The 11,974-nt window shown below is 33.0% G+C and overlaps 2 protein-coding genes across 5 annotated transcripts in view; both read right to left on the reverse strand.

The window, feature by feature from the left end:
* Dgk (diacyl glycerol kinase 1) overlaps positions 1–1,455 on the reverse strand; it is a 79,922-nt gene extending 78,467 nt beyond the window's left edge. For all 3 annotated transcript variants that reach the window (XM_067355018.1, XM_067355017.1, XM_012364815.2), the window contains exon 1: positions 1,125–1,455. The gene's annotated coding sequence lies outside the window, so the exon portion shown is untranslated. The remainder of the gene's footprint in view (positions 1–1,124) is intronic.
* A 3,282-nt stretch (positions 1,456–4,737) lies between these two features.
* Positions 4,738–11,806, reverse strand: Start1 (Steroidogenic acute regulatory protein-like). 2 transcript variants are annotated; one of them, XM_012364825.2, is made up of 12 exons: positions 11,596–11,806; positions 9,916–10,007; positions 9,365–9,647; positions 8,632–8,712; positions 8,441–8,518; positions 8,202–8,255; positions 7,976–8,108; positions 7,667–7,875; positions 7,413–7,577; positions 7,230–7,334; positions 6,970–7,145; positions 4,738–6,886 (listed from the first exon to the last, which is right to left on the reverse strand). In XM_012364825.2, exons 3-12 carry the CDS (start codon positions 9,605–9,607, stop codon positions 6,682–6,684), a joined length of 1,449 nt encoding a protein of 482 aa, XP_012220248.1. In that variant the 5' UTR covers positions 9,608–9,647; positions 9,916–10,007; positions 11,596–11,806; the 3' UTR covers positions 4,738–6,681. The 2 variants fall into 2 exon arrangements, with proteins under 2 accessions (XP_012220248.1, XP_012220249.1); XM_012364826.2 differs by lacking the exon at positions 9,916–10,007.
* Positions 11,807–11,974: the final 168 nt, after the last annotated feature.

Genomic DNA, 11,974 nt, shown 5'->3' on the forward strand with positions numbered 1-11,974 from the left:
AATTAAACACGCACGGTCGGATGTTAATTGTTTAGATTGGAACCGAATGGTTTACTAAATGTCATGTCAATTCAGCGCCAAGGTCGTCGTCGAGAACGAAAATAATTTCGTCGCGTTACTATTGACACTCGAGAGCGATTTCGTTCATTCATGCTATCAGATTACACTTTATATCAATTAGAGAGACGGACAAGAAGGGCTCCTCCCCCCCCCCCCCCTGTCGCTAATTATTCGAGGGCTTTTGATGTCCTGACACTTTCACTCGGGAAAATTCCAAATTGATTAAGAATCGCCCATTAAGTGTTGATGTTTTGCGGATATCGAGGAAAAAGTTTTACTTAATTACAGCCAATCGCAACTGATGGCTACCGGACTGCTGCCTCCAGACACGATAATCTAAATTAACCACTCACAAGCTTACGATGTTCCTTAAATTAACCGTTTTTTTTTTGTTTTTTTTTTCTAAATCCTGATCCCGTCTGTGATATTGTGTTGGAAAGAATGTCGATACAAGCATTGATATAAATTACTGCGGAAATAATTCACAGAAAGAATTTTAGTGTACAAAATCGAAGCATTTATTCTCTTTTTCTTATACAAATTTCCAAACTATAAACTTTTACCAAGAAAGTTTTATTAGATTCCAAATAATTTCTAATCGTATATAAAGACAAACATTTGTACATAATCTTGCATCTCTGATTTCTGTGCTATAAAGATTGTTTCCATTTTACGACACTGTTTTCACTATCTGTAAGGATCGTAAACATCTCTACGCATCGCATTCTTTCACATATTACTACTTATCATAACAGAATCATGATTATATTCGCTCGACGTATCATCGTTGAACGAGGGATAATCATACAGAGAGCAGTACGTATCCCGGGAATATATCATCCGCTTTTATGCTCATATGTATAATAAAACCAGTAACAGCCAATCGGCCAGCGGAATAAATCCGAAGTACTTCCGCGAACGATCGAAAAAACGAGGGATGCTATAACCGGCGCGGTAACAAGCGCGTGTCGCGGAGACGTTTCGCGGAAAAAGAACAATGGAAGAGGAAGAGGACGCGTGAAGAGGAATCGCGCGAAGAAAGCAAAATAAACAGATGTATTTACCATTTCTGCGCCATCGCACCACGGATCGGGACGCTCCAGGTGCGCCGTTCTCACATCCTCGTCGTCCTCATCGTCCTCGGCCGGCGCCCTGTCGTGCGGGAAATCGCGAAAAGGAACGCGATACGACCGCGCGCGCGCGTTTAATTTAACGACGCCGATCGACGACGCGTGGCCACGACGCGAATAAATTTACACGAGGCTCTACGGCGAACTACTACTGCTCAAACTGATCGCCAGATCGCAGGCGACGCGGACAAAAGCACAACACAAGATGCGCACACGCGTGAGGCGCGGAACCGACTGGCGCGGCTCGTCCACCGCGATCTCCAGCCCCTGCGTCAGCGCCACCTGCTCCTCACGGATGCTGCTCCTGCAGCCGTCCGTCCACCCGCGCAAAAATCACCCGCATTATCTTCCGCGTTTTGTACCGCCCGCGGCGAGCCGAGCGTGCATGACAACGAGAAAAAAATCCCCCGACAGATTTCCGTCTATCGAAATGCGAAAAGTTCCGGGCCGAATCGCAGCGATGCGCGCAAATTAAACTTGGAACAGTCGTTGCTACCTTTTTTCTGGCATGCATTTGTAACGTATAAGTGTGTATTATAAATAGCATATATTTACATTGCAAGAGATAAAATTGAGTTAATTAAGAATAGCATTAATTAACGTGCGCAATTTAGTTACGATGCAATAATATATTTGTAATCAAATTATAGTTTTATTGCATTAAGTCAGTTTCGCGTTAATTTTGCTGTTGCTAAATAATAAATATGAAAATAAGCTGACCAAAATACAGCAGAATATTTTGAGAATTACGTAATTAGCCGCGTATCATAGTGAAGCCAAAAAACGTCTCCCAGCTGTTTCATAAAAAAATAGGAACTAGTCAATTTTAGATAAAATTTGGAGTCGCATTCACTTTAGTATTTATCGTAGAATTTTTCTACATTACAAAAGCAAGTTCGTGATTTTTTATTCTTTCCGCATCTTAAATTGTCGCCGCATAAATGTATGTATAAAAGTTAAGCAATTTTATTGCTTTCTTATCTTATAAGAGACGTTTCAAATGAAATATATAACACAACACCTCGAAGGGGGAAAAATAGTCTAAAAGATCAAAAACCTTTTTTAATGTTTATCAAAGAAAATGTTAATCTACATGCAAATTTTGATTTCGATGCGCTGTTTTTCTCTTGTCTGTAATCAACATCTAAAATATCGGATTTTTCATCGTATTTTGCTTCATTATAAATTGCGGGCGTCGTCTTGCTTTTAGCTTTCACTTCAGTAATTGAAGAGTTCCTTCCCTTTGGCACGTTAACACCCTTTGTCAGAGGACTTTCGTCTCTCTCGGGCTTCCGTTGCCACGAAGTTCGTTTATCCGCTGCAATAGCATATGTGTTGCGCTGTTGATGAAAAAAGAATATAATTTTATATAACAACGTTTCTCAAAAGCGTTGATGCTTTCATTGCTGCGTTGTCGACGATATTGTGAACAAATAAGTATTTTTTTTTTTTATGTAAACTCTGATTGCTGCTATTTCTTGCTTAGATATCTGCTGTCAAATATAATAATTAACAAAAGTAGCAATTAATAATAAAGAAAATTAACATAAGAAACAAATAATGAAGGTTCAGAACGAATAGTGAGAAACAATTTTTTCATGCTTCTTTTGTATTAATAAATATTGTTGAGAGCGCGTGGTTTGTTGAAATCTTTGTTGTCAGAACATTATGAATCTCTTTTGTGTCAAGTTATCGAACAATGTAAATATTCTGTATCGAGGAAACGTATTCGCGACATATAATTGAACGCGAATGGCAAACCGACCAGAACTAAACAAATGCTAATTCTCACCGATTCTACGCCGAGCAAAATACGTGCGACGAATCGCGAATGATGATTCGGAGTGCAACAATTCACCATGCCGGCTGAATCCGCGCATCCATGTACGATCCGCGATGTGTGTCCTATTGTCGCACTCGCAATAATTGGAATACACGTTGCAATCTCTGCCGCAATGTCGACCATGAATTGCCACCTACCGATGTCACTCGGCCAGTAGATTCGTGTGTCCGCACATATATACGTGCTTAATTATTTTCAAATTAACCAATCGAGCGATTAATAGTGTTAAGTTCTTGAGATACGTATGACAGAATGCATTGTACAGCACATTATTTTCCGTGCTGCGATGCAAAATTGTAGGGATTAAATTTGAAATTACATTTCGATGTTAGTCTTCCAATTTTCACAATTTACATCGAAATATTGCGAAATCACAATTTACATCGAAATATTGCGAAACGTTCGCATTTTCGATCTCAGTTTTTCGAATAAAGCCACAAATATTCATTTGTGCAGAAACTTGTGCCATAAATTTGAACGCTTATCACATTAATTAATTACTATACAGAGAGAATTTGTGTAAATAATAATCTTATACACGGATTTTTTTTTATATAATCTTTTTATAGGCGAATTTACTAATCAGATGCACGGCGAATTCATCCAAAGTTTGGACAAGCTATTGCAATTTTGTGACATAATAAATTAAACGGAGATATATAAACAGAGATAATGAACACATTGCGATGACACGAGTGAAGGATCGGGAATGCGCAGGGTCTACACGACACAGTAAACTTTAACACTATGTCAAGCTTGGCCACAGATGCTATATTTACATTTCTCTAATACGTAAACATTTATGAAACAGTTAAATTTGGAGTTAAATTAGGAAAACTTCAGCTCTTAATGAAGATTTAAAACGAATGTAATGAGCATTTTTTATCTTTTTTTGTATTAATGAACATTATTAGGAAAATATTACTTGTTGAAATCTTTATTGTCGGTATATTTAATCTTTTTTTTTTTATTAAAAATAACAAATATTCTATAATGAAGATGATATTTGTGACATATCCAAAGATCATGTATCAAAAACTAAGATATTCTCTGCCAATTGAAACAAGTAAAAATCAACAATTTCAGATTAATAAATTTCGATAAAAAAATTATATTTCGTAACATCTAACACATGTGATTTTTGAAAATTGTTTTATTTTTATCCTGTTAGTTTCCTTCTATTTCTCCAACGTTATAAATAAATGTTTCTTGGGGCTTTTGTTTATTATTAATATTTCTATAACCACCGCGTCAAATTAATCTGCTACACTTTAATTATATAATTTTGTCGACGCTACAATATATTTATATATTCAATAAAAAATTCTTTCCTTTGATACACTTTGACATGCAGAATATGATACAACGAACTTAATTATTCTCCTAACGTAATTGCGATGCAATATCGATATGCATAGTCATATAATCATGTTAATTAATGCGTACTAGAGTGCACAGATTTACCGCAATTACCGCCTCTATCCGTTTTATCATTAATCTCCATTCTCGCATACCGCATACTCTTGCCGCACATATATTTGAACGCGTTTAGCCGATCGGTGATTAATAATTAATGCGCCGAGGAAAGCGGCCGGGCTTTGCGCGATCACAAAAGCAAAACTAACCGGATCACAAAATTAGAGCTATTATGTCTTTATACGAACGTAGGATAGGAAAGCTTACGCGTCGAGGAAAATAAGAAGATCTTTTTCTCGCATTTATTGACTTAAAGCTGGAATATATTTTTACATCCGAATCCAGACCAGATTTATAAAATCATCTTCGGTTATTCTATCTGGTTTAAACATATCGTTGATCTATTTAACACAGTATTGAATCACGCATCCTACATCTCCAGAAAGATATGTAGGAGAAAATACGCGCAAGTGATGTAAATGATAGACGACACATACAAAACGATAATACAAGTGTCCCCATTTTGATGTGTACAATATTACGAACATATAAAACGAAGTTCTGCCTAAATCTTTTTTTTTATATAAAATGTCTAGTACACGCATGCTCCGTCGCATTTGCTCTGCAATGCGATACAGTCATATATCAAATTCATACACTCTTTTTAACAATAACAGTCATAACAAACAGAAATTTAAAAATGACGAGACGCCGTTTCATCATGCGGACGCCAAAGACATGCTGTATAAAATCTAGAATGACACATTATTATACATCGAACGGCTTAAAGGTAACTTTATCGTGACGTCTATTCCAATCTCATTGACAGCTCTTTTCACAATATTTTATTCATATGTACATATAAATACAGCAATCAAAATTGACTTTCTGACTAATTCATGTATTTTTCAACAAATCATATAATTATCTACGTTTATGCTTTTACTTTCTTTATTTAAATAGGCCAATTTCTGTTTCCTCAGCTGTGAATGCAGTTCAATTTGAAAGAAATGTCAATAAAGATCAACATGGTTGCACTAACCTCTGTTCTTTTCTAGGTAATTGTTATTACTCAGTCATTCAAAAACATTCCCCTTGTTATCTCATACCGGATAACAAAATTGCATATGTTGATCACAAATATAATTAATAGCATTAATTCAGTCAACAAGTACACCCAGATAACATAAATAGCGCAGATGGTTCTTCGAACTTGGAAGCGCGTTCGTAAACCTCCCTTCACTATCTCACCCCCGTATAGATATATCACATCACCAAAAATTGCACAATCATACTATGTGCACGTCGGACCACGCGATCATTCCGCATCATATTAAATTGCTAAATGTTTAACGACAACTGATCGAAGAAAGTTTGCCGATGATAAATATATGCAAATATAATCTATATTTATCGTAATTTTCAAGAAAATATAGCGCACTCGATTCAATGTATTATTAAAATATAATGTGCGTTTCATCAATCTTACAAAATTAATCAAATGCGTAATAATTTACATTTGAAGGGCGATAATCTCTGAAACATTCATTCAATGTCTGCATGCTTCATTTAAATGCACATGTACAGCATCAATATATTAGGCTCGCGCAATTAAAGGAAGCGAAGAAGAATTCTCTAAAGAATATAAATATGATTTACGATAAAAAATTATTAATACATGATGTTCTACATATTATCCTTTGAACATCATGTTTTCATTCTCTCGTGGATGAATAGCAGACGCGTGATAAATGTGCGCATTAAACGCGTACGTTTGTCATATATTTACGTTACACTATATATACACTGTACGTCGAAAGATGCACTTAACCGAATATTCGTAGGCACTTACAAAAACATATAATATATATTTTTTAATTATTATTAAACAAGATACTTTATTTAAAAAAAAAAGAACAAAAAAAACAAAAAATTTATAATAGAGTGATACATATCACTCTTTACTATGTTTATCATAGTTAGAAATAAAAATCTTTTGAGAAAAAATAACATATAATTTGTAAAATAAAATTATACAATGTATAGACAATATCCATATATCGCAGTTATGGGTAAAATTTTTATAAAGCTAAATTGACGAGAATAATTTACTCACAATTATAGCTGGACATTTTCTCCGTTATAATTATCAGCATTCCTTTTTTCTTAAAATAAATTAGAATAGTCCACAGAAGCTGATGCAATTTATCGGCTCCACCGAGCGACACTGTACTACATTAACGGCTTCTCCAAATCGGTCAAATGTTTTCTTAAGTTTGTCATAAAATCTATTAAACCAGTAGACATAGATCTGTCTACAACTGTTTGCGGTATCCAGCCTTTCAAATTCATATTTAGTATCCAGGTGAAGCGACACTTACTAATAGCTTCATCGGATAAATCCTCTGCTGCGAAACAGCTGATGCCATTTTCACCCCTTGAAAAAAATTTAAAATCATAATCAATTTTTTTTTATTTTTATACATACATATATATATTGAAAGATGTAAGCTCTCTCACCTGGTCACGTTTGGACGAGTCTGAACTAATACCGCAGGAACCGATACACCACCGGTGATATAATAATTGTCACATTTCTTACGATGCCTCAAATTAACGAAATCTCGCGCAGTAATGAGGCCACCACCAAGAGAGCTTGTTATTTGATAAACTATATCCGTGTTTTCGTCGATACTCTGTTAATATATAATTATAATTTTCTGTTAATGCAACAAATTATAAGAATAGGCAAACGTCAGAGCAATGTGTCAAAAATTTACCTGTAGTTTTACTGATTCTGTCACGAGCTTATTCCACGAAGGAAATTCCTCAATATCATCGAACAACCAGTCGATTAATATGCTAGCAGGTGCATCGATAATGCCCTAAAATAATGATTAAATCATTGTAATTATTTATAAAACTTTTCCACTTTTATTTCATTTGAAGATTATACGACATACTGTGATTTTCATGGCCTTTCCATCTGGTTTCAATTCTGGTGGCAATTGCATGTAAGATATTTCATCACCATCGATTGTTACTGTTTCAATCTTCCATTCCTTCGATGTCAACAGGTTATGACAATTTTGCAACAACTTAGACGCCTTCATTTTATATTCATCAATCTAAAAAAACAAAGTAGCTAATTAACTATTGTAATTAAAAATTTAATTGTTTTAAAATGTTAGAATAGGAGCAAATATAAGATCCTAACCTTATCGGGCGTAAGTTTCGCTATAGACGTAAATAATTCGTTGGATTTGGAAAGTCTCCTCGAACCCTCATGTTTCCTAGAGACATCTTCGTCATCAGAAGAGTCCACAGGTGTGAAAAATGTACCCATATGATCTGCATTTGCTGCATATTGTCGTGATTCGGTAACGATGTTTTGTAATAGTGGAGTTCTCTCTGTATCTGGAAAATCTGTAAATTTTATTTTTTGATTAGTTTGTTTAGCTTTATTACATAATAACTCTTCTTGTCATTTATTAACTTAACGATTTAAAAAATGAGAGAGTTTTACTTCGAATCCAATTTCTCGCTTGAGTTTCTTGAGGTATCACGCGGAAATCAAAGAACCAAGCCTCTGCCCACGCTAGTACAAAAGATGTTAGAATCAGCAAAACTTGGAATACTGGTTGGTTAGCTGATGTCCACTGAAAAACGTGATACATTAGATGAATTAAATTAAATGAATTAAGTCGATTAAGTTAATAAAGAGAATATGTCCATCTTTCAAAAACACTTACGTCAAAAAGAAAGACTTTAGCAATTAAAAAGGCACACGATGTAGCAGTTGATATCTATAAAACACAAAAAAAACTTGAAATATATTTTCATATATCACAAATTTATTAAAAATAATATTATATAAATATAGTTGGGAATCAGAATATACCTATTTTACTTTTTGTCCTATTATTTATTCATTATAAATATTTTTCTCGCGGAAAGATTTAATTTGTATGAATATTAGAAATGTACTCACAGCTACAATGATCCAGTGATTTAGATACAGCAACGCATAAAAGAGCAACAAGACCGTGAACCTGCAAATCGCTGCCATCTGAGAAGATGAAATCCGTAAAATCTCTGCTCCCAATGAATAATAAAATATTACGACGAACGTCGTCATTTCGTTATTAAGCTCATTGCCAATAAACGATACAATGTACTTACCACAATGTCAAACAAAGACGTCTTTATATGATAGTGTACCACCTGATTTACAAAAGCTGTATTTAAATTTTCGCCTGCAATCTGCAAATGTAAAACAAAGCATTCATAAGCTTTTTTTTAAATTTCTTAAATGTGTTTTTGCATAATTTATTCAATCAAATATTCAAATAAAAAATATGAAAACGTTTCCTCAATAAATTCAAAGAAGTAATTAAAACAAGTTATTTTTGAACTTCGGGTTATAGTATACAGACTGTAAACATAAGATTGTTATTATCATGCTTCCCTACATAAATATTACTCATTGGTAGATAATATGTAAATTAGACTTTTAGCGAGAAAGAGATGCATGACAGGTCATCTGGTCATTCCTGATAAAAATTCTTTGAATTTCTTATGAAGATGTACAAATGTATTTTTGTGACCAATAAATAATATATAAGTTAAATATTTAATATATCAGTTAAATATTTTGCAAAGTGCTCAATTGAAGTAAAAAATGTGAAGTTAAAGTGTGAAGTAAAAATGTATATGAATAAAAATGTGCATATGAAAATGAAAAATATCTATTGCAAAAATCAAAATAAAAATATGCAATAAAAGATAATGTTTCGTTCGTGCAAAGAAACCATGTGCATTACAAAAATAAAAAATTGCTTGTATTTCAGACAAAATCAATTTTTTTAATCTATGTGAATTTATTCGTGTTTCAGATGCAATTGGGTCAACATACCATTGTGCAAATGAGCCACATCAGGAATGTAAGAAGAAGATCAAAGGTAATGAAAAGACAAAAGAAACGTCTGACGTTCGACATTCTGCCGTTGTGTCTCGCTCCTGCGATCAGGTCCTCACTGAGGACGATATCCGGCGTTCGTGTCATGCTATGCTGGGTAAGTGAACTTCTTTGCGAGTTGATCGAGCCGCTTAATATGGCCTCAGCGGCCATTCTAATTTGCCTCTCATCTTCTGTCATCCTTCCGATACACTTTTAATGTCGTCGTCGTAACGTCGACCTGCAAAAAAATACTTTTATTAGTATTTCTATATATTTTCTTTTCTTCTTCTAAAGTTGGAAGTTTTTTTTTTCTTCTAAAGTTGGAATATATATCTATTCCATTTCAAATGCAGAAAACGCGAAAATACGCAAATAAAACAAATGAACTTAATAACAATAACATGAGTATGTTTGGGATCAACAAGTGTTGCAAAAATAATTGTGAATGCACACGCTAGATTGTGTAACATGTTATCGATAATTAGGTGAACTTTTATGTTACTTACGATAAATTGATCACAGTTGCCCACATGAATAAGCAGCGACGTAAGATATTTTTTGTATAATATATACTACAGATCCGTTATTTATTTTGACACTAAAAGAAGTAGCGGTTTTATATAAATAATCTTTAGATATAACAGATAAATTAACTTTCTGACAAAAAAATCATTGAAACAATATTCCGAGAAATCAGTATTTCTTGCAATTGCTTCAATCCGCTGCAACTATTGCAAATCAGCAATGATAATATGCATATGATAAAAAAAAATCTATGCCGTGGGAACATGATAAGAATATGTATTTATGCATACGATAAGTTATGCCACGATTTCAACGCATGTACAAGCACGTTAACAATTGTAACAATTAACGGGCACTATTCTATTTATTACATATAAAATTATTTTTTATTTTAGCAATTTTACTCATTTATCCATCTTTTGAGCAAGTATGTGATTCATATAAAAGCATATTGCAAATCTTCGACACACATATGCACACTACTATATTTACGCAAATGTTTATGCAACAAAATACTGCGATCTTATATCACACTTGATATCGCAATATGGCAGGAAGCACGTTTATTGCAAGATATATAACTGAAGAAAGCGGTTTTGCAACTTGAATTATACTTAATTTTTTGCTAAATAATTGCTAAATCTATTTTCAATTAAAAAAAATTATTTTACTCAAAATATTATTTGAAAACATGAAACAGATATAAAGAATATAATTTTCGTAAAATTTAAATAATTTAAAAAATCTATATATTTATATATATACATTTATAGATTTCTAAATTTTAATTGTTCTTTAGAATGCTTTTTACAAAAAATCTCTATCTTATTGTCGACCAATTTCTTTTCAGAGCTTTTTAGAGTTCATTTTTATAAGTTTGTATTATGGCGTTTTTATATAATAATTTTAAATAATAAACTAATTGATTTGTTAAAGTTTATGAATCATCAAAGGATTATAATTATTTCGTATATAACTTAAATATTTAACGACACACAATGATAAGATAATTAGTGAATCATTGTACTGATATAAAAAAACAATGCAATGGCCATAAATGTAATAACACATATATGTCTCAATGCTATTTCCTTTGGACAATTTTATTAAATGAAATTATTGATATTTGATAACGTATCGCCGCAGCAGATTATGATGAAATTGTTATCGCTGTATATGGCTTTTTTCCGCAAAAATGTGATACATTTAATATTTCAATTGTAAATTAATTATAAATTTTATAAGATTGCCACTAATTGACTTTAAAATATTAAAAATATCTGACTTTTTATTTAATTCTATATAAAAATTATTTCTTAAAAAACAAAGAGACTATTATTAAATTTACATAATATAAATATATTGTTTTATCGAATCTGTTCAACATAAATTCATTGAAGAGATTCATAGGATTCCATGTTTAGATTGACGCGCGATGTGGTCACAAAGGTTAATTAAACATTCTAACCTCAAAACCCTTAACACAATCACCTATTTGTCGAAGCGACGGATAGCCGAGCTAAAAGAATCGACAAAAGAATCTCACATATCTTCGACAGATCAAAATTTACATTTGCTCCAAATAAAAAAAACACAAAAATGAAAGACAATACAATATATCGTGGCCGGTCATTTCCGCTGAAGTTCTTACTATTTCTTACCTTTTTATAACTAGAAATTTTCATAAATGTGGCTACGTAGCCGAGTCGTCTAAGAAAACGATGTTCATCGTGTTGCACGTTTCTCCATTGACACAAAATGCGCGTACACTGTATTCTAATAATGTCGAATATAAACAAGGAACAATGACGTTTCTCGGCGTCATATGAGTTCATATGTAAAGCAGTCTGAAGTTAGAAGTTAAGTACTTCACAATTCAGTACGTGATAAAAGTGTATTCAGACAATTTTGCACAATGCATAAGCATATACATAAGAAAATGGACTGGTCCATTCTCTTATGCATTTTCTTATGAATATACTCTAATACGCATAAAGTACAATTTACACCTGTATTTAGACATGCGCATCTAGATTCTCG

Source organism: Linepithema humile, chromosome 5 (genome assembly GCF_040581485.1).
Source record: "Linepithema humile isolate Giens D197 chromosome 5, Lhum_UNIL_v1.0, whole genome shotgun sequence".
Lineage (NCBI taxonomy): Eukaryota > Metazoa > Arthropoda > Insecta > Hymenoptera > Formicidae > Linepithema > Linepithema humile.

Coding starts and splice junctions, on each gene's coding strand:
- Start1 (XM_012364826.2), bottom strand. CDS start 9,607: ATGACAGAAGATGAGAGGCAAATTAGAATGGCCGCTGAGGCCATATTA. Junction 8,519..8,631: donor CGTCTTTGTTTGACATTGTG/GTAAGTACATTG, acceptor TCATCTTCTCAG/ATGGCAGCGATTTGCAGGTT. Junction 8,256..8,440: donor ATCACTGGATCATTGTAGCT/GTGAGTACATTT, acceptor TGTGTTTTATAG/ATATCAACTGCTACATCGTG.